The 16,049-nt window shown below is 36.3% G+C and overlaps 4 protein-coding genes across 4 annotated transcripts in view; all 4 read right to left on the bottom strand.

Annotated features, from left to right (window-relative positions):
• Nucleotides 1-16,049, bottom strand: part of LOC102236859 (cytoplasmic phosphatidylinositol transfer protein 1-like) — a 67,054-nt gene that overhangs the window by 24,494 nt on the left and 26,511 nt on the right. The window lies entirely within an intron of this gene.
• Nucleotides 1,892-3,640, bottom strand: LOC102237122 (HLA class II histocompatibility antigen, DQ beta 1 chain-like). Its single transcript, XM_005808745.3, has 4 exons — nucleotides 3,552-3,640; nucleotides 3,184-3,450; nucleotides 2,508-2,801; nucleotides 1,892-2,420 (listed from the first exon to the last, which is right to left on the bottom strand). The coding sequence occupies exons 1-4, from the start codon at nucleotides 3,601-3,603 to the stop codon at nucleotides 2,272-2,274; spliced, it is 762 nt and encodes a 253-aa protein (XP_005808802.3). The 5' UTR covers nucleotides 3,604-3,640; the 3' UTR covers nucleotides 1,892-2,271.
• Nucleotides 7,443-9,473, bottom strand: LOC102229989 (H-2 class II histocompatibility antigen, A-Q alpha chain-like). Its single transcript, XM_005817416.3, has 4 exons — nucleotides 9,287-9,473; nucleotides 8,348-8,596; nucleotides 7,972-8,253; nucleotides 7,443-7,882 (listed from the first exon to the last, which is right to left on the bottom strand). The coding sequence occupies exons 1-4, from the start codon at nucleotides 9,456-9,458 to the stop codon at nucleotides 7,740-7,742; spliced, it is 846 nt and encodes a 281-aa protein (XP_005817473.3). The 5' UTR covers nucleotides 9,459-9,473; the 3' UTR covers nucleotides 7,443-7,739.
• Nucleotides 12,389-16,048, bottom strand: LOC102225334 (HLA class II histocompatibility antigen, DQ beta 1 chain-like). The gene is made up of 4 exons (XM_014475740.2): nucleotides 15,150-16,048; nucleotides 14,570-14,836; nucleotides 13,895-14,188; nucleotides 12,389-13,804 (listed from the first exon to the last, which is right to left on the bottom strand). The coding sequence occupies exons 1-4, from the start codon at nucleotides 15,319-15,321 to the stop codon at nucleotides 13,656-13,658; spliced, it is 882 nt and encodes a 293-aa protein (XP_014331226.2). The 5' UTR covers nucleotides 15,322-16,048; the 3' UTR covers nucleotides 12,389-13,655.

Genomic DNA, 16,049 nt, shown 5'->3' with positions numbered 1-16,049 from the left:
TGAGCTTTGGTGGCTCCCGACTTGTTTTTGAACATCCTGACCAATCTCCACTGACAGTGATCCCAACACACATCAAAACTGAAATGGTCAAAGCAGACTAACATCAAGCTTGTATTATGCCCCAGAATCCCAGCCCTATTCAAAATGTCAGAATTAAGCCAAGAGCTTTTTAGGGTCAATTGTTTACTACTTATTTTTGTTTTCAAATGCAAATTTCTTTAACTAGAAGTAGCAGTGGTTTGGTAATTGAAATGAAATCAGACTTACGTTGTGCTTTACTAGGACATTGGGAGATGCTTTACAAGAAAATCAGTCATTCCCATTCATGTGCACAGTCATATGTCAATGGTGACAACTACCGGAGTGCAGCCACAGTTGCCCTTGGGGCAGTCTGACAGAATCGAGGCTGTCATGCGCCAGTGCCATTGGAACTTCTGATCATCACCAGGAGCCAAGGTGGGTACAGTGTCTTGCACAAGGACACAACAACGGAGCTAGGGGTTCGTACCGGCAACCGACTGATTAGAGGACAAACTCCTGCCACCATTGCCCCCAACTATAACAATAATTGGGGCAGCTGTGGTTTTCCTAAAGACTTTAACCTGGGGAGGAAAATAGCATAATCAATATAGGGTGGATAGAAGAAACATGCAAAATATGGTTGCTGGTAATATTTGGTGAAAAGGCTTTTATACGTTATTTGGATTAATGGAGAAACTTGGTGATACTGCTGTATCATGTGGTTACTTTTTTTCACATTTGTTATCATATTATTGACTTCAGCTCATTTTTCAAATGGGAACTCAGTAATAGGCAGCTCGCATGACTTAAGAAACTGGAACTTGGCTTGAAAACCTGGTTGATACTTATGCTGGCCAGGAGGAAGTATCAGTTTACCTGTGTTGGCAATAAGTTTGTTGACAATCCTCAAGAGACGTTTAACACATGCCATGCCTTGCAAAAGTATTAGTATCCCTTGAACTTTTGCTGTATTAAAGCCAAACCTCAATGTATTTTATTGTATGGTAGAAACCTGAGTCCTTCCTGAGTGGTATGATGGTTGGACATTCCTATTATGTCTGTACTTCCATATAATTGTTTGAACAGATGAACGTGGATCTTCAACCATCAGTATATTGTTCCCAGGGATGAACCCGACTTGTGCAGTTGCAGGAAAGTTACAAAAAAATCTCTAAAAGATGTCCTCGTTACGTTTTCTGGCATTTGGCAAAGATAAATAATTTTGGGTATTTCTACGGTAATTAAAACAAGAAATGTTTGGTCAGATTTAACTTCAGACAGAAAAAAATGTGTATGTCTTTTTATTCAGTGTATATTAATATCTGTTTTTCAGCTGCACTTTCCTGAACAAAATATTTTTCTTTGGATTGGTGTATGTTTATTTTACAATATATTTTTTTATTGATTTTTTGAAATAAAACTTATTCATATTTGTATTAAATATTCAATCTGCCACAGAAGCCACGGTGGCTGCCACCAAATCAGTGTTGTTTTGACTTTACCTGATATAGTTTTTCTTTACTCTTTCTGTCCCTCTAGTTTGATATGAAAGCCTGTCTGGTTGACCTGCCTGTGTTAGGCATTTTAGTGATAGAGTTTATTGAATAAAAGCTTATTCTTAGCTTTTACCCAGCATTGATGCAAGGTTCTGTCCTTTAAAATATGAGCATGTCAAACCCTCATTGTTTCTCCATCTTTTAATCATTACACAAGAGCTTAGTTCGCCTCGGTTCTAGGAACAAAATAAAATAATGAATTGCACAACTGATGGACAAATGCTGAAACTTGAACTTGAAAAATCTCATGGATATAACTGGTGAAAATGTTTCTGAGGAATGCCAGCATACACAATAAACACACATAACACCTTTATTGAATACAAAATGAAGAAATTTCTACTATTTATTGCATGTTCACAATTGTACTTATTACAGAGCTTCCTTTATAATTCCTTTATAATTACGGTAAGGACACATGAAGAATTTTTTCTTACTTTTTTAGATAATTGTAAGTTAACCATCCCCAAATTTCCATGCAGAGTCCCAGTGATGGGGTGGCTATTGCTACTGAGAGGCACCTGTGATGGACAGGTCAGCAGTCAATAACACCAAAGCACACTGGTAACGCAACCATGAACACATATTTATACCTAATGACAATTTAGAGAGAGCAATTAACTTCCTGTAGTCACATTTGTTAGCGGAGGAAGGAAGCAGGAGATTTTTATGTAGTTTAAATTTTCTTAGATGATTACATCTCCTCACTGTAGTGGACAGAGTTATATACAGCACATTTTTTCTTGTAGTAAATAAATCCAGAAAGAAAGATAACCAAACCAAAGATCAGTCCACACAGTCCAACAACAATCTTAGTTTTTTCTCCTTCAGGAAGTGAGTTGTCTGAAACAGGGGGAAAAAACAGAGGGTAAACATTCATATTGTGAATTATTTCCATGTCAAGTATCTGCATGACAATAACAAACTTACTCCAAACAATGATTCTTGGCTCCCACAGGGTGACGTGTTCAACCATGCAGCTGATTCTTTCTCCTGAAGTTGGTGTGTACTCAAGGTAAGAATGAAACTGGTAGTACAATTCTCCATCTGGGATGACATCGGTGTTACTGACCCCTTCAGTCACTTCTTGGTCATTTCGCAGCCAGGTTATTTGGATTTGCTTTGGGTAAAAGTTATAGGCACTGCACACAAGCATGGCTCGATGTCGACCATCGGGCTGTTTCACTGATTTTATCCTCATGGTGGGCGTTGTTGACAGGTTTCCTAGAAAAAATTAATTATTATTTATGATTTTTTTTCACATTATTTTTATATCTGTTTCAAGAATAACCCCTTGAGACGTATCGTCTAATTTTTGATCGGGTCTTAACTTTTATTTTTTTATATTGTCCATTGCATGATATCATGAACAAGTAAATGTGAACAAAAACATGAACATGTTCTAATGCACCTACACAGAAATTAACACAAAAGTTGGTGACTCTATAATTGGAAAAGTAAAATGTAAAAATATAACAGCACCTTTGAAAGTTATGTTATGTGTTTGTCGCCAAATGAGCATGTATAACATCATAGTCTCAGTTCCAGTTGTCATATCAAGTAATATGTCAACTGTGTTCATATTGTTAAAAAGAAATTATCTTACCGACGGTTTGAATAAAATTGATGTTCTCATAACACATCAGTGTCATTTCCACTAATCTTAGAATCGTATCATTAGGGTCTATGTTCCAGTAATGTGAAGCCACAATTGAATAATCTGTGAATCCAATCCACTTTCCTCTTGTACTGTTGTACTCCATCATCTTTTGCTTGTTAAAACTGGATGTAAGTATGTATTCAATCTTGTCGAAGTTTGGACCACTGAATGAACAACATGCTTTGACTTGGTAAAAATCTTCATCTGAAAAAACTGCAGAGAAATGAGAGAAATCAGTGAATTTTAAATTAATTGTTCCCCACCCCCAAACAGCTAACTAAAACCTAAATAAAAATAAAAAGTATTAAACTTACCTTGACTTTCAAGAGACAAGAACAAAGTAAAAAGAAAACTGTAAGCGTTCATGTTTCCTCAAACTTTGTGAAGCACTGGTGTGCTTCACAGCTAGGAGGAAGTAAATTAAGTTATGCCACATACCAGCAAAAAAAAAAAAAACAACAAAAAAAATCCCACATACCTGTTGTTGTTGTATGTTCAAAACAATAAAAGCTTCAGCAATGGTCATGTCAGGTTATTTCAACAAAAATCATTTTAATAAACAAGCAATATTACTTTAATTAAAATGCCTTTCTAATATTTAGAATTTTACCTCAGTCTTTTAAAATCACTTTGTGCAGCGAAGCTTGCTAATGTTGTAACTAGTGAGTTTGCTGATGTTTTGTTTCTGTTTTGTGCATCAGTTGGTCTTGTCTTCCTTTTCATTTGCTTCCATTCCTTTTCTGTTTTAAGTCCTGCTTTCTCTATTGAATCGTATGAAACTACTTAGTCAGCTGTTTTTGATGTTTAAAACTCTTCTTTAATCCTCTTTATCTTTTTGCTCACAACAGTCGCAGTCATATGCATCATAAAAACACCAGTCACATACAATATTTCCACTGATGTGATACATGGTATAATTTAACAGTCAGCAGTGTCCATAAAGACGCCTATGTGCAGCGAATGTTTAAGCTATGTAAAGTCCTACAGTGTGCTCCATTTGTACTGAAAAGTCTAAAGTTTTGAGTTGGAAAACATAAAATCTTCTGGACATTGAGATTAGAACTGCAAGAGGGAAAGTCATTCCTCACCAAACAAAGTCTGTATGGTTGCTACATGTGTAAGTCACAGTAATCTACCCTTTATTCCCTTTAATTTCATAAATGGTGTTTCAATAAATCAGTCATTGTAGCTACAGTTTTTGAATTCATAAAATGCAAAGAAATATGTTTATATTAACTGGTATTGCGGTCGATCTACGTTCCCACCCTCATCTATAGTCATGAGCTTTGGGTCATGACCGAAAGAATGAGATCGCGGATACAAGCGGCCGAAGTGGGTTTTCTCTGTAGATTGTCTGGACTCTCCCTTAGATATATTGTGAGAAGCTTGGTCATCCCGGAGGGACTCAGAGTAGAGCTGCTGCTCCTTCACAATGAGAGGAGCCAGTTGAGGTGGCTAGGGCATCTGGTCAGGATGCCTCCCGGACGCCTCCCATCGGGAGGAGGCCCCGGGGAAGACCCAGGACATGCTGGAGGGACTATGTTTCTCGGCTGGCCTGGGAGCGCCTCGGGATTCCCCCGGAAGATTTGGGACAAGTGGCTGGGGAGAGGGAAGTCTGGGCCTCCCTTCTTAAGCTGCTACGCCCGCGACCCAACCCCGGATAAGTGGAAGAAAATAGATGGATGGATGGATGGTATTCCATCCATCCATCCATCCATCTTCTTCCGCTTATCCGATCGGCGCAGATAACCTTTTTATAAAAAGGTTATATAAATCACATATGACTTAAAAGAAATTCGACTCTATAAGTTCACATCTTGAATTTGGGCCTCTATCGGTTTAAAAACACTCTTTCTGAAGCAACGCCTCCAGAAAATATTAATAGCTTTGCTCCTATATTAACCCTTTTACCAGTTTTGCACTGAGAAGCAGCTTGTATAATCAGCTCAGCAGATGTGCAAATTCTACAAGGTGTCTGCTAATTTGTGCTGACTAGTCTGAAGGAGCTGAGTGGGGGAGTGTTGAGGAAGGACTGTTCTGTGAGGCAGAAGCTCTGAGGAGAAGTTGTGTCTCGAAGGCACACCCAAATGTTTCACACTGTTGAATTGTTACCACTGGAGATTAAGGGATTTCTTAAACATGCATGAAAGAATCAAGGCAACACTCCAGGTATGTTTTTGATGAGGGAATAACATTATGACATGATATAAAGCTAAAAAATGCTGATTATACATAATGCCTGGGCCGGATTTTAGCAGGGGCTTACCGGGGCTGCAGCCCGGGGCCCCGGCATTTCGGGGGCCCCGAAGGATGTTTTATATTTTTGTGAATGGATAGTGTCAGAATTTAATCAATGACTACGATGATTTTGACAGCACCGATGAAAAATGTTCCAATTTGTTCTGGCAAATGTCCATCTTGAATGCTTGCTTGTTATTGGTCCACTTTTGACGCATCTTACGCATTGGGGAGGAGGAGCGTCAAGGGAATATTATTTTACAATGGCGGACAACAGAAAATATGACAGCGGAGCGCAGAAAAGAAGGAAGAGAAAAGAAAAAGAGCATCGCGCCAAAGAGGCGACAAACAAAATGCCTAAACTGACAGGCTTTTTCAAACTTGTTAGCGGAGATGGAGCAGAAACATCATTATCCCCCGCTTACCAAGAACTTTAAAACCAAAGAAAAAGTTTGAGTTTTGATATATTCCACTTGTACTTATATGGACTTGTAAATGCTGGGGATATTTGTATAAATATTGTTTTACTCGCTTTGCTTTGTAAAAGTATATTTGAGCATTGCACTTCCTGGCACTCAATCTGTTTTATAGTTTGTGTTGAAGTCCAGGCAACAATAACTATTCAGTGATTTTATTTTGTGATGCAAGCATCATATTCTAGTTTCAACCCCAACATGTGGTTTAGTCTTTCTAGAAAAGAGTTCAGAGTTGTTTGTAGTTTGTGACAACTGGCTTATTAAAGTTGTAAGTTGTCAAAACTTACTGTTCGGTCATTTTCTGCTCATCCTCTAAAACAAAACAAACACATACAAAATATATATATATATATATTGACTCTAGCCCAGGGGCCCCCATCCTGACTCCAGCCCAGGGGCCCCCATCCTCCTAAATCCGGCCCTGCATAATGCTGCCTCTTTAACTGCCACAATGAGGAAGCATCTAGTTTAGTTGGTGTTACCTCATTCCCACATCTGAGGTCCAATGTTTTAATGTAACTACAGTATATACTCAAAAAAGTATGAGAACAATTGAAACATACATCAGGTTCCTCTATTTGTAGTTTTGAGTTCCTGTTTCAACATATATTGTATGTTTTACTTGATTTTATCAGATCCTTTACTTGACCACAGCTCTATGCCACCTTAAAGCAGTCTGTGACCAATTACCTTCCCATTTTAGGGATATATGATATATATATATATATATATGATAACTTGCAGGTATCCAGTCTGACCTGCCTGGATTAGGCATCAAAATGATGGATTTTATTGAGCAGAAGCTTACTCTTCACACAGCACTGATGTAAGGTTATGCCCTTTAAATATGAACATGTTCTAAAACTCATCAAAACTCATTGTTTCCGCATCTTTTTATCACTTCGTGAAAACCCCATAGATATAAATCTTGTTGTGCCAGCCAACAGGAAGGGTTTTGCATTTGTCACTCACCAGGTGTTTGGTGAAAATATTTCTGGGGAATTCCAGCATACACATCAAAACACATTTTTCTTTTTTATGAATACAAAAAAAAAATGCTGCCAAACTGGTAAGGTGACCTTTCCTGTTTCATCCAGAGTTTACTCTGTTCTTAACAAAACACCATTGTTTATTATTTTTTTTAGCTGTTATTAGATTCAGGGGTGTAACCTAGTTAAGTTACTCAACAGGTTGTTGCTAGGTAACCAAACCGTGACTTAGTGAATGCCACCAACCTTAGGTTGAGCGGCTAAGTCTTTCCTCTGACTACATCCCCCAGAATGCTGTACAGTTCTGGATTGGAGTTCAGTGAAACTATTGAAAATTCTACCCGATGTCTTATCTATTGATATTGATCATTTGTCTATATCAATATACATAGTTATTGATTTATTTCTCCTATATGTCTTGATTCTTTCTCTCTGTCGGCACAGCTGAATGAAATGAGCTTTGTGATAAAAACATTTAAGGAATACAGCAGTCAAACCACATGTAGAAAACAGGATTTTTTAATTTTTAATGATATCCTTGTAGAATAATAGTTACTGACAGGAAGCTGCAACTGATCAGACAAATACAGACACAACCGCACTGTAGTGTTGAGGAAAGACATTTAAATTGAAGTGTCATTTTTCTAGTAGTAATTTAAGCTAACCTGAACATTTACAAGCCTGCTGTTAATACACCGACATAGCATAGGCAAAATGCCTGTATACAAAGCTTAAAAGTACATAAAGATTATTCCATGCAAATAAAGCCAAAAGGGAAGCTACTCTTTTATGTTATGCATTAACCAACAATGTCTGCGTTGTAACAATACTGGTTTCCTTTCACAAACAAGAAAGTTCCTGCAGCAATTCCAAGAAGCCCAAGAGTCAGGCCAAGTGCACAGAAGACGGATGGACCCATACTCATCTTCTCTGTTTCAACGTCTAAAGAAAAAGAGAACAGAGGAAAAATATTTGAAACACAAGTAGAGACAATTTAAGTTTTGAAGCTACAGAAAAAAAGATTTTCTCACCCCAAAACCTGGTCTTAGGTTCCTCCAGGGCTTCATGTTCCACAGTGCAGCTGTAAATGTCTCCTTGCTTTGGAACAAAGTTCAGGTAGGAGAAGACATGAAACGCCCCTTCAGAGTTGGAAATAGTTTTGATGAAGGGATCTTCCACTGCCACCTGTTTGTCATTCCTGGTCCACCTGATGTTGATTGCAGGTGGGAAAAAGTTGTTGGCAAAACACACAAGGGTGTTCTCTACATCTTCAATCACTTCATCTTTGGAATACATCATCACGTCTGGTGGGTCTAAGAAAGATAAATTGGGAAGTTATTAAGCTTGTTTAATGATTCTGGAGAAACTTTATTGAATAGTAACAAATTAAAGCTGAGGTTTACCTACCTTTAGTCCTTCTAACGTCTGGGTCCGGTTTCCATCGATGTATATCTTTCTTACACACGGTTCGGCATATTGCTGCATATTCACTTGTAGTGTATGTATATTTATATTTCATAGTTTCTATTTTGCTATCCCAGACGCTAGCATTGTTTTTAAAATCTGCATAATACAATTTATCATCGTCTAATGTCACATAGAGCTCGGTGTCACTTGAGTCAAAGCAGCCATAGGTAAAACAAAGTTGGTGACTCCCTGTAATAAAGATCAACAGTGAAAATTAACACAAAGAAGGTAAACACACTGTAAAGAAAGGTAGTAAAATTTGGTGAAATCAATTCAAAAACGATGTTCTTCTCTACATATTTTAGCCTTAATATGTGGCTTCCCTTGGTTTTTTATCATTACATGTAAGTGCTAAATGTTTTTTGGAATTTTTTTGTTTATAGATGTTATTTGAAAGTATAATAATTACTAAAAAGAAAAACATTTAAAGTAAATTTCAATTCTGTTTACAGAAAATAATAAAAGAAACATTATCCTGGCATTTTAACTGTTTTATTGGTTCTCTTCAGTAAGCCTAAATTAAAATTAATGTACAACAAACAAGAACTAGTTGTAAAGCGTACTGGAAGGAAATATAAAATAACAGCATTATCAAAATAATACTGTACATCATAATATGTTGTTATATTTACTATATTTATTACCAAAATGACCATTTATAGTCACACTTTTCTCAAAAATTATTTTACAGTCCAACACCTTTGCAATTACTGTTTACTCAGTAAAACTGTTTACATGTTTACTTTATGTTTAATGTATTTGTTTTATTTACTGAATTCTTCTAGCAACCACAGCAGCCAGTGCTTTTTGTAAAAACAACAAAACTTTTTTTTTTTTACAGAGCAGAGCAGGTCAAGCAGTTCTATGCTGGTTACTTACCTGCAGCACAGACGAAACGTGCTCCAAAGAAAAGTAGGAGAAGTACGAAGCACAGATTGTTTGATCTCCGCTGGCGTCCCATCGTGACTCTCACTTGCTTTGCTCTAAACATGCAGTGAAAACGTGATTTCACCAGACGGACTCCGGTTCCTGCAGGTCTGAACTTCCTCATTCCTAAGGGCAAACTAAAATCCTTTGGCTGAGGAGGAAGCTGGGTCAACAAAAATCCCGTTGAACTGTACTGCAAAATGTCAAGAGTAATGTAATTGTTCCAAATGAAACTGTTTGTATTTCTGGGTAAGTTTAACAGCTAAAATGAACTGATTATTAAAATATAAATTAGATTTCTTGTTGATATTGAAATTGTTTTAGCCTCAAGTTTTATGAAGTTTGAAATTCTTTGTATGTAGCTGACTATTATTCTGTCAGTATGAATGGAATGTAAAGTATTTTGACAAAGTATTTTTTCCAAAATTAGTACTATTTGTATAAACTAGATTAAGACACATTTTTAGCCCAACATTTGCACATAAAGTATTTAGGTTCCTGGTTCCTGTTTTTTGTGGATCATTCTCGTGTTGTGTTATGTTCTGTTTTGTGTTTTCCATTTTCTGATTTCTGTGGTTCTCTTAGCCTGGTTTTAAATGGTCCCCTTCGTACAGACAGGCTGGGATCTGGGCTGTTGAGAAGTGATTGCTTGCCAGAGGCATGAACTGTGTTGAAGTTTTAAGTTTTACCCAACTGTTAACATTTGTCATATGACATCTCGTACGCCAATTTAATGCCATAAAGTTTACAGGAAATTGGACTTCCCTGTTGTGGCATTGCTAAGATCCTCCTCCTGGCTCTGATTGGTTGTGTTTAGGAGAACTGGGACTAGCTCAATCTTTTCACAGATTATTGGGGCCTGCCATGCAAAGCAATGGCAGGAACCTATTGCTATTCTCCCAATTCTTTATTTTTCATCCGTAACCGTTAATGCGGCTCATACCGCTGCGTGCACACCTACAAATGAGGTATCAAAACGTGCAGAAAATTCACGCCATTGGACCTATTACTTTTGGTGGGATTCGGGCTTAACATGGCGACATAATTCGCAAAAAACTACGAAAAAAACCCCATTATAAGTCAATGGGAAAAATCCTTCAAATACCCTATTTTTGAGGATTTTCTGTGTCGTCACGAATTCACGTAGAAATGCCATTCAAATTTCATTTTGTAGATACGTCTGTGATCTCTTCGAAAGTGAAGACGGCTCGTCGATACCAATTACGGTTTGTCCACAATTTGTCTCTAAGCGACCCAAAGTTTCTCATTTTTCCTAAAATTAGAGTGTCTCTCTGTCTGAGTGCCCCTCTGCTAGAGTGAGAAATGAAGAGATTTTTTGACCCCAAAATAATTTTGAAATCGCCATCACGCCCACAAATATCGCACGATTGGTATCAAAATCGGTCCTCACATTGATACGCATGTCTGCTCCGGTAAAATGTTTTCGAAATTTATCTAGACCGTACGGTTTTCTGTCACGGTGCTTCAGAGCAAAGTCATGCGACAGGATTTTCTGAGGCTCTCAGGCTCTGTCACTAACAGTTCACACCTTGGTGAGAAACTTATTTACCATAGCAACGGAACTCAAGAGGCTATTGGCTGCTGATTAGGACTACAAATACGCATCACTGTAGTTCTATCTATAGTGGACCACTCAGTTGAAACAGATCAGGACTGAGAACTGGCCTTTAGAACTACTTGCTGCTATGGGCTGTATATAACTGATTTAACTCAGTAACTGTTACACATGGGATTAGTTTGGAACTTTAAAATGAAGCATAATAATAATTTCAAAATAAAAGCCTTGAATATTTTTAAATCAGATATTTGCTCTGTTGAGCATTATATAACTGATTTAACCCAATGACTGTTATACATGGGATTAGTTTGGACCTTTGAAATGAAGTTTAACAAAAATTCCAAAATAAAAGCCTTGAATATTTTTACATGACGTAATTGCTCTTTTTGGCTTTATTTGACTTTTTCATCCAAAGCACTGTTACACATGGAATTAGTTTGGACCTTTAAAATGAAGCATAATAATAATTTCAAAATAAAAGCCTTGAATATTTTTAAATCAGATATTTGCTCTGTTGAGCAATATATAACTGATTTAACCCAATGACGGTTACACATGGAATTAGTTTGGACCTTTGAAATGAAGTTTAACAAAAATTCCAAAATAAAAGCATTTAATATTTTTACATCAACTACTTGCGTTTTCAGCATTATATAACTGATTTAACCCAATGACTATTACACATGGGATTAATTTGGCCCTTTGAAATTAAGTTTAACAAAAATTCCAAAATAAAAGCCTTTAATATTTTTACATCAACTACTTGCGTTTTCAGCATTATATAACTGATTTAACCCAATGACTGTTATTCATGGGATTAGGTTGGCCCTTTGAAATGAAGTTTAACAAAAATTTCAAAATAAAAGCCTTGAATATTTTTACATCATGTAATTGCTCTTTTTGGCTTTATTTGACTTTTTCATCCAAAGCACTGTTACACATGGTATTAGTTTGGCCCTTTGAAATGAAGCATACTGAAAATTTCAAATTAAAAGCCTTGACAATTTTACATCAGGTATTTGCTCTTTTGGGCATTATGTGATTTTTTATCCAAAGCACTGATAAACATAGGATTAGTTTGGCGCTTTAAAATGAAGCTTAACAAACATTTCAAAATGAAAGCCTTTAATATTTTTACATCAACTACTTGTGTTTTGAGCATTATATAACTATTTTAACCCAAGGACTATTACGCATGGGATTAGTTTGGCCCTTTGAAATGAAGTTTAACCAAACTTCCAAAATAAAAGCCTTGACAAAATTTTAAATCATACTGAATGGTGCACGTCCACCTTACTTAATGTTCTTGTGATTCTCCACATGCTATTGATTACGTTGCAGCGTTCTTTAGCATCGATGCTAATTTGTAGCATGACAACGCCGGGCCCAAACCGACGGGCACGCCTTGGCAGGCCCCGGCTAAATTTCTTCAGAAATTTTCTAGTTTGTCTTATATTATACTCTTATCACAAGGTCACAGTTTTAACAATATGCAAAAAAATATATATGTATTTTTTTGTAAAAAATACATACTGCAGCTTTAATTAATCCACTTTGTTATAGAACTGCCATGTCTTGTCTTTTGGTCATCCTATAACCCAACATTACATGAAAAATTTCTGATACAGCAAACCTAACCCAAACTAGGTCAGTCAAACCTATTGATTTATTCTGGAGTTGGTCTCCCTGTGTGGTTCTGATCCGATGCAGTGATAAATAACCCCCCAAAACCTGGTCTTACCTCGTCTGATTATTCTATAAGGTCAACATGATTTGATAAAATACACTTGCTTTTGTAGTCTGACAAGCTTATACAAAGTTTTTCTTGACTATAGTGTATTATACTTTATTTAAGCCACTGTATGTATTTAAATCATTCCTGATTTGTAGATCATATTTAATGATTTGTTTAAAATAGATTTGTCTGGAATTTTGTTTTCTGAGTCGTGCTTGTCTCAATATCTCAGATCATCAAAGCATCACAGTGTTGTTTATAGTGTTGGTCATACAGTCTTTTCTGCACAATAATTTATTATGAGAATAAACAAGTGAACAATTTCTTCACATTTTTTACATTGTTGGCTTGAAAGCAGTTTTTAGAAGCACAGCTTTTGTAACAGTGGTGATGTACTGATTACTATACTAGATGTTTCCATCCATCCATTTTATCCATGTAGGTCTCCAGCTATGGGGTGACTATGACCATTGGTTGCTGGGTGAATTGTCATACCTATGGACAATTTAGAGAGCAAATAATCTTCCACAGTTTTTGGAGTGAAAGAGAAAGCTGGAGCATGAAAGTGAGAACCAGTAAACTTCATGCAGGAATTGAATCAAGCACCTTTTTCCTGCAAGGCAATAGTGGTGCAAATTGTGCTACAGTGCCGTTCAATAAGTCATCCAGAAAAAAAACAAAAAACAAAATATATCTTAATCATGTCCAGCTATAAAAAAGTCAAAAAAGCACCACACAAATGACAAATGTCTGCCAGTGACTATAAGAAATGAAAAAATTGCACACTATTCCCTAGAATTAAAATTGAACTACAAAGGCTTAGATACATTCTCAGGTTCTACAAGTAGAGCATCTTGGAGGACCTGAGGCTGTTTTTAATTTGTTTTTGTTAGTTCTACTAACAGGCAATCCAGGAATGACCTCCACAGGAACCAGAACTCATTCTGTTAAAGGAAGAAGTACCGTACCATTTTAGGTTTTTATGAAGTTTATATTTTCTGACATTTTTACATTTCCTCACCTTGGTGGACAGAGTTATATATAGCATGCTTTTTCTTGTGGTAAATAAATCCAGAGATAAAGATAACCAAACCAATTATCAGTCCGCACAGTCCAACAACAATCTTAGTTTTTTCTCCTTCAGGAAGGGAGTTGTCTGAAACAGGGAAAAAACCCCAAATAGGGTAAACATTCATATTGTGAATTATTTCCATGCCAAGTATCTGCATGACAATAACAAACTTACTCCAAACAATGATTCTTGGCTCCCACAGGGTGACGTGTTCAACCATGCAGCTGATTCTTTCTCCTGAAGTTGGTGTGTACTCAAGGTAAGAATGAAACTGGTAGTACAATTCTCCATCTGGGATGACATCGATGTTACTGACCCCTTCAGTCACTTCTTGGTCATTTCGCAGCCAGGATATTTGGATTTGCTTTGGGTAAAAGTTATAGGCACTGCACACAAGCACAGCTGGATGTCGACCATCAGGCTGTTTCACTGATTTTATCCTCATGGTGGGCGTTGTTGACAGGTTTCCTAGAAAAAAGGGTTATTATTTATGATTTCTTTCACATTATTTATATATCTGTTTCAAGAATAACCCCTTGAGACGTATCGTCTAATATTCGATCGGGTCTTAACTTTTATTTTTTTTATATTGTCCATTGCATGATATCATGAACAAGTAAATGTGAACAAAAACATGAACATGTTCTAATGCACCTACACAGAAATTAACACAAAAGTTGATGACTTTATAATTGGAAAAGTAAAATGTAAAAATATAACAGCACCTTTGAAAGTTATGTTATGTGTTTGTCGCCAAATGAGCATGTATAACATCATAGTCTCAGTTCCAGTTGTCATATCAAGTAATATGTCAACTGTGTTCATATTGTTAAAAAGAAATGCTCTTACCGATGGTTTGAATAAATTTGATGTTCTCATAACACATCATTGTCAATTCCACAAATCTTTCAATCTTATCATAAGGGTCTATGTTCCAGTAATGTGAAGCCGCAATTGAATAATCTGTGAATCCAATCCAGTTTCCTCTTGTACTGTTGTACTCCATCATCTTTTGCTTGTTAAAACTGGCTGTAAGTATGTATTCATTCTTGTCAAAGTTTGGACCACTGAATGAACAACATGCTTTGACTTGGTAAAAATCTTCATCTGAAAAAACTGCAGAGAAATGAGAGAAATCAGTGAATTTTAAATTAATTGTTCCCCACCCCCAAACAGCTAACTAAAACCTAAATAAAAATAAAAAGTATTAAACCTACCAAAATAACAATTTATAGTCACACTTTTCTCGACAATTATTTTACAGTCCAGCACCTTTGCAATTACTGTTTGCTCAGTAAAACTGTTTACATGTTTACTTCATGAATTCTTCTAGCAACCACATCAGCCAGTGCTTTTTGTAAAAATAAAACAACTTTTTTGTTTTTTTACAGAGCAGAGCAGGTCAAGCAGCTCTATGCTGGTTACTTACCTGCAGCACAGACGAAACGTGCTCCAAAGAAAAGTAGGAGAAGTACGAAGCACAGATTGTTTGATCTCCGCTGGCTTCCCATCGTGACTCTCACTTGCTTTGCTCTAAACATGCAGTGAAAACGTGATTTCACCAGACGGACTCCGGTTCCTGCAGGTCTGAACTTCCTCATTCCTAAGGGCAAACTAAAATCCTTTGGCTGAGGAGAAAGCTGGGTCAACAAAAATCCTGTTGAACTGTACTGCAAAATGTCAAGAGTAATGTAATTGTTCCAAATGAAACTGTTTGTATTTCTGGGTAAGTTTAACAGCTAAAATGAACTGATTATTAAAATATAAATTAGATTTCTTGTTGATATTGAAATTGTTTTAGGCTCAAGTTTTATGAAGTTTGAAATTCTTTGTATGTAGCTGACTATTATTCTGTCAGTATGAATGGAATGTAAAGTATTTTGACAAAGTATTTTTTTTGGAGAATTAGTACTATTTGTATAAACTAGATTAAGACACATTTTTAGCCCAACATTTGCACATAAAGTATTTAGGGTGTTATGTATTTTTATTGACAGATATTAGGAGTTGAAACCTATCGGTGCAGCTCTATTTTATCACAAGGTTTAAAACATTTTGATTCATTTGTTGCTTTTTGTTCCTTTGTTTCTTTTAATATTCATAGTTTTTGTATCCTGTACTGTAGCTACTTTTATATATTTAATTTCTAATTCTGCTTGTTGTGTTTATCTAATGTTTTCTGTAAACACCGTTAAGTTTTAATGCTAAAAAACAAGTTGCTCTCTGCCTGGTTCCTGTTATTCGTGGATCATTCTCGTGTTGTGTTATGTTCTGTTTTGTGTTTAACATTATTTGATAAAATACACTTGCTTTTGTAGTCTGACAAGCT

The sequence above is a fragment of the Xiphophorus maculatus genome, chromosome 16, assembly GCF_002775205.1.
Source record: "Xiphophorus maculatus strain JP 163 A chromosome 16, X_maculatus-5.0-male, whole genome shotgun sequence".
Taxonomy (NCBI): domain Eukaryota; kingdom Metazoa; phylum Chordata; class Actinopteri; order Cyprinodontiformes; family Poeciliidae; genus Xiphophorus; species Xiphophorus maculatus.
The sequence above is the reverse complement of the archived record's forward strand: the minus strand, read 5'-3'. Positions and strand labels throughout refer to the sequence as shown.

Bases quoted from the DNA above. Each gene is read 5' to 3' on its own strand.
- LOC102237122 (XM_005808745.3), bottom strand. From the start codon at position 3,603: ATGAACGCTTACAGTTTTCTTTTTACTTTGTTCTTGTCTCTTGAAAGT. The intron at 3,451-3,551 runs GTAAGTTTAATA...ATTTCTCTGCAG, and splicing joins CTTGTCTCTTGAAAGTCAAG to TTTTTTCAGATGAAGATTTT. The intron at 2,802-3,183 runs GTAAGATAATTT...AATTTTTTCTAG, and splicing joins CAATTTTATTCAAACCGTCG to GAAACCTGTCAACAACGCCC.
- LOC102229989 (XM_005817416.3), bottom strand. From the start codon at position 9,458: ATGAGGAAGTTCAGACCTGCAGGAACCGGAGTCCGTCTGGTGAAATCA. The intron at 8,597-9,286 runs GTAAGTAACCAG...TCTTTATTACAG, and splicing joins ACGTTTCGTCTGTGCTGCAG to GGAGTCACCAACTTTGTTTT. The intron at 7,883-7,971 runs GTGAGAAAATCT...CTTTTTCTTTAG, and splicing joins ACCTAAGACCAGGTTTTGGG to ACGTTGAAACAGAGAAGATG.
- LOC102225334 (XM_014475740.2), bottom strand. From the start codon at position 15,321: ATGAGGAAGTTCAGACCTGCAGGAACCGGAGTCCGTCTGGTGAAATCA. The intron at 14,189-14,569 runs GTAAGAGCATTT...CCTTTTTTCTAG, and splicing joins CAAATTTATTCAAACCATCG to GAAACCTGTCAACAACGCCC. The intron at 13,805-13,894 runs GTAAGTTTGTTA...TCCCTGTTTCAG, and splicing joins GCCAAGAATCATTGTTTGGA to ACAACTCCCTTCCTGAAGGA.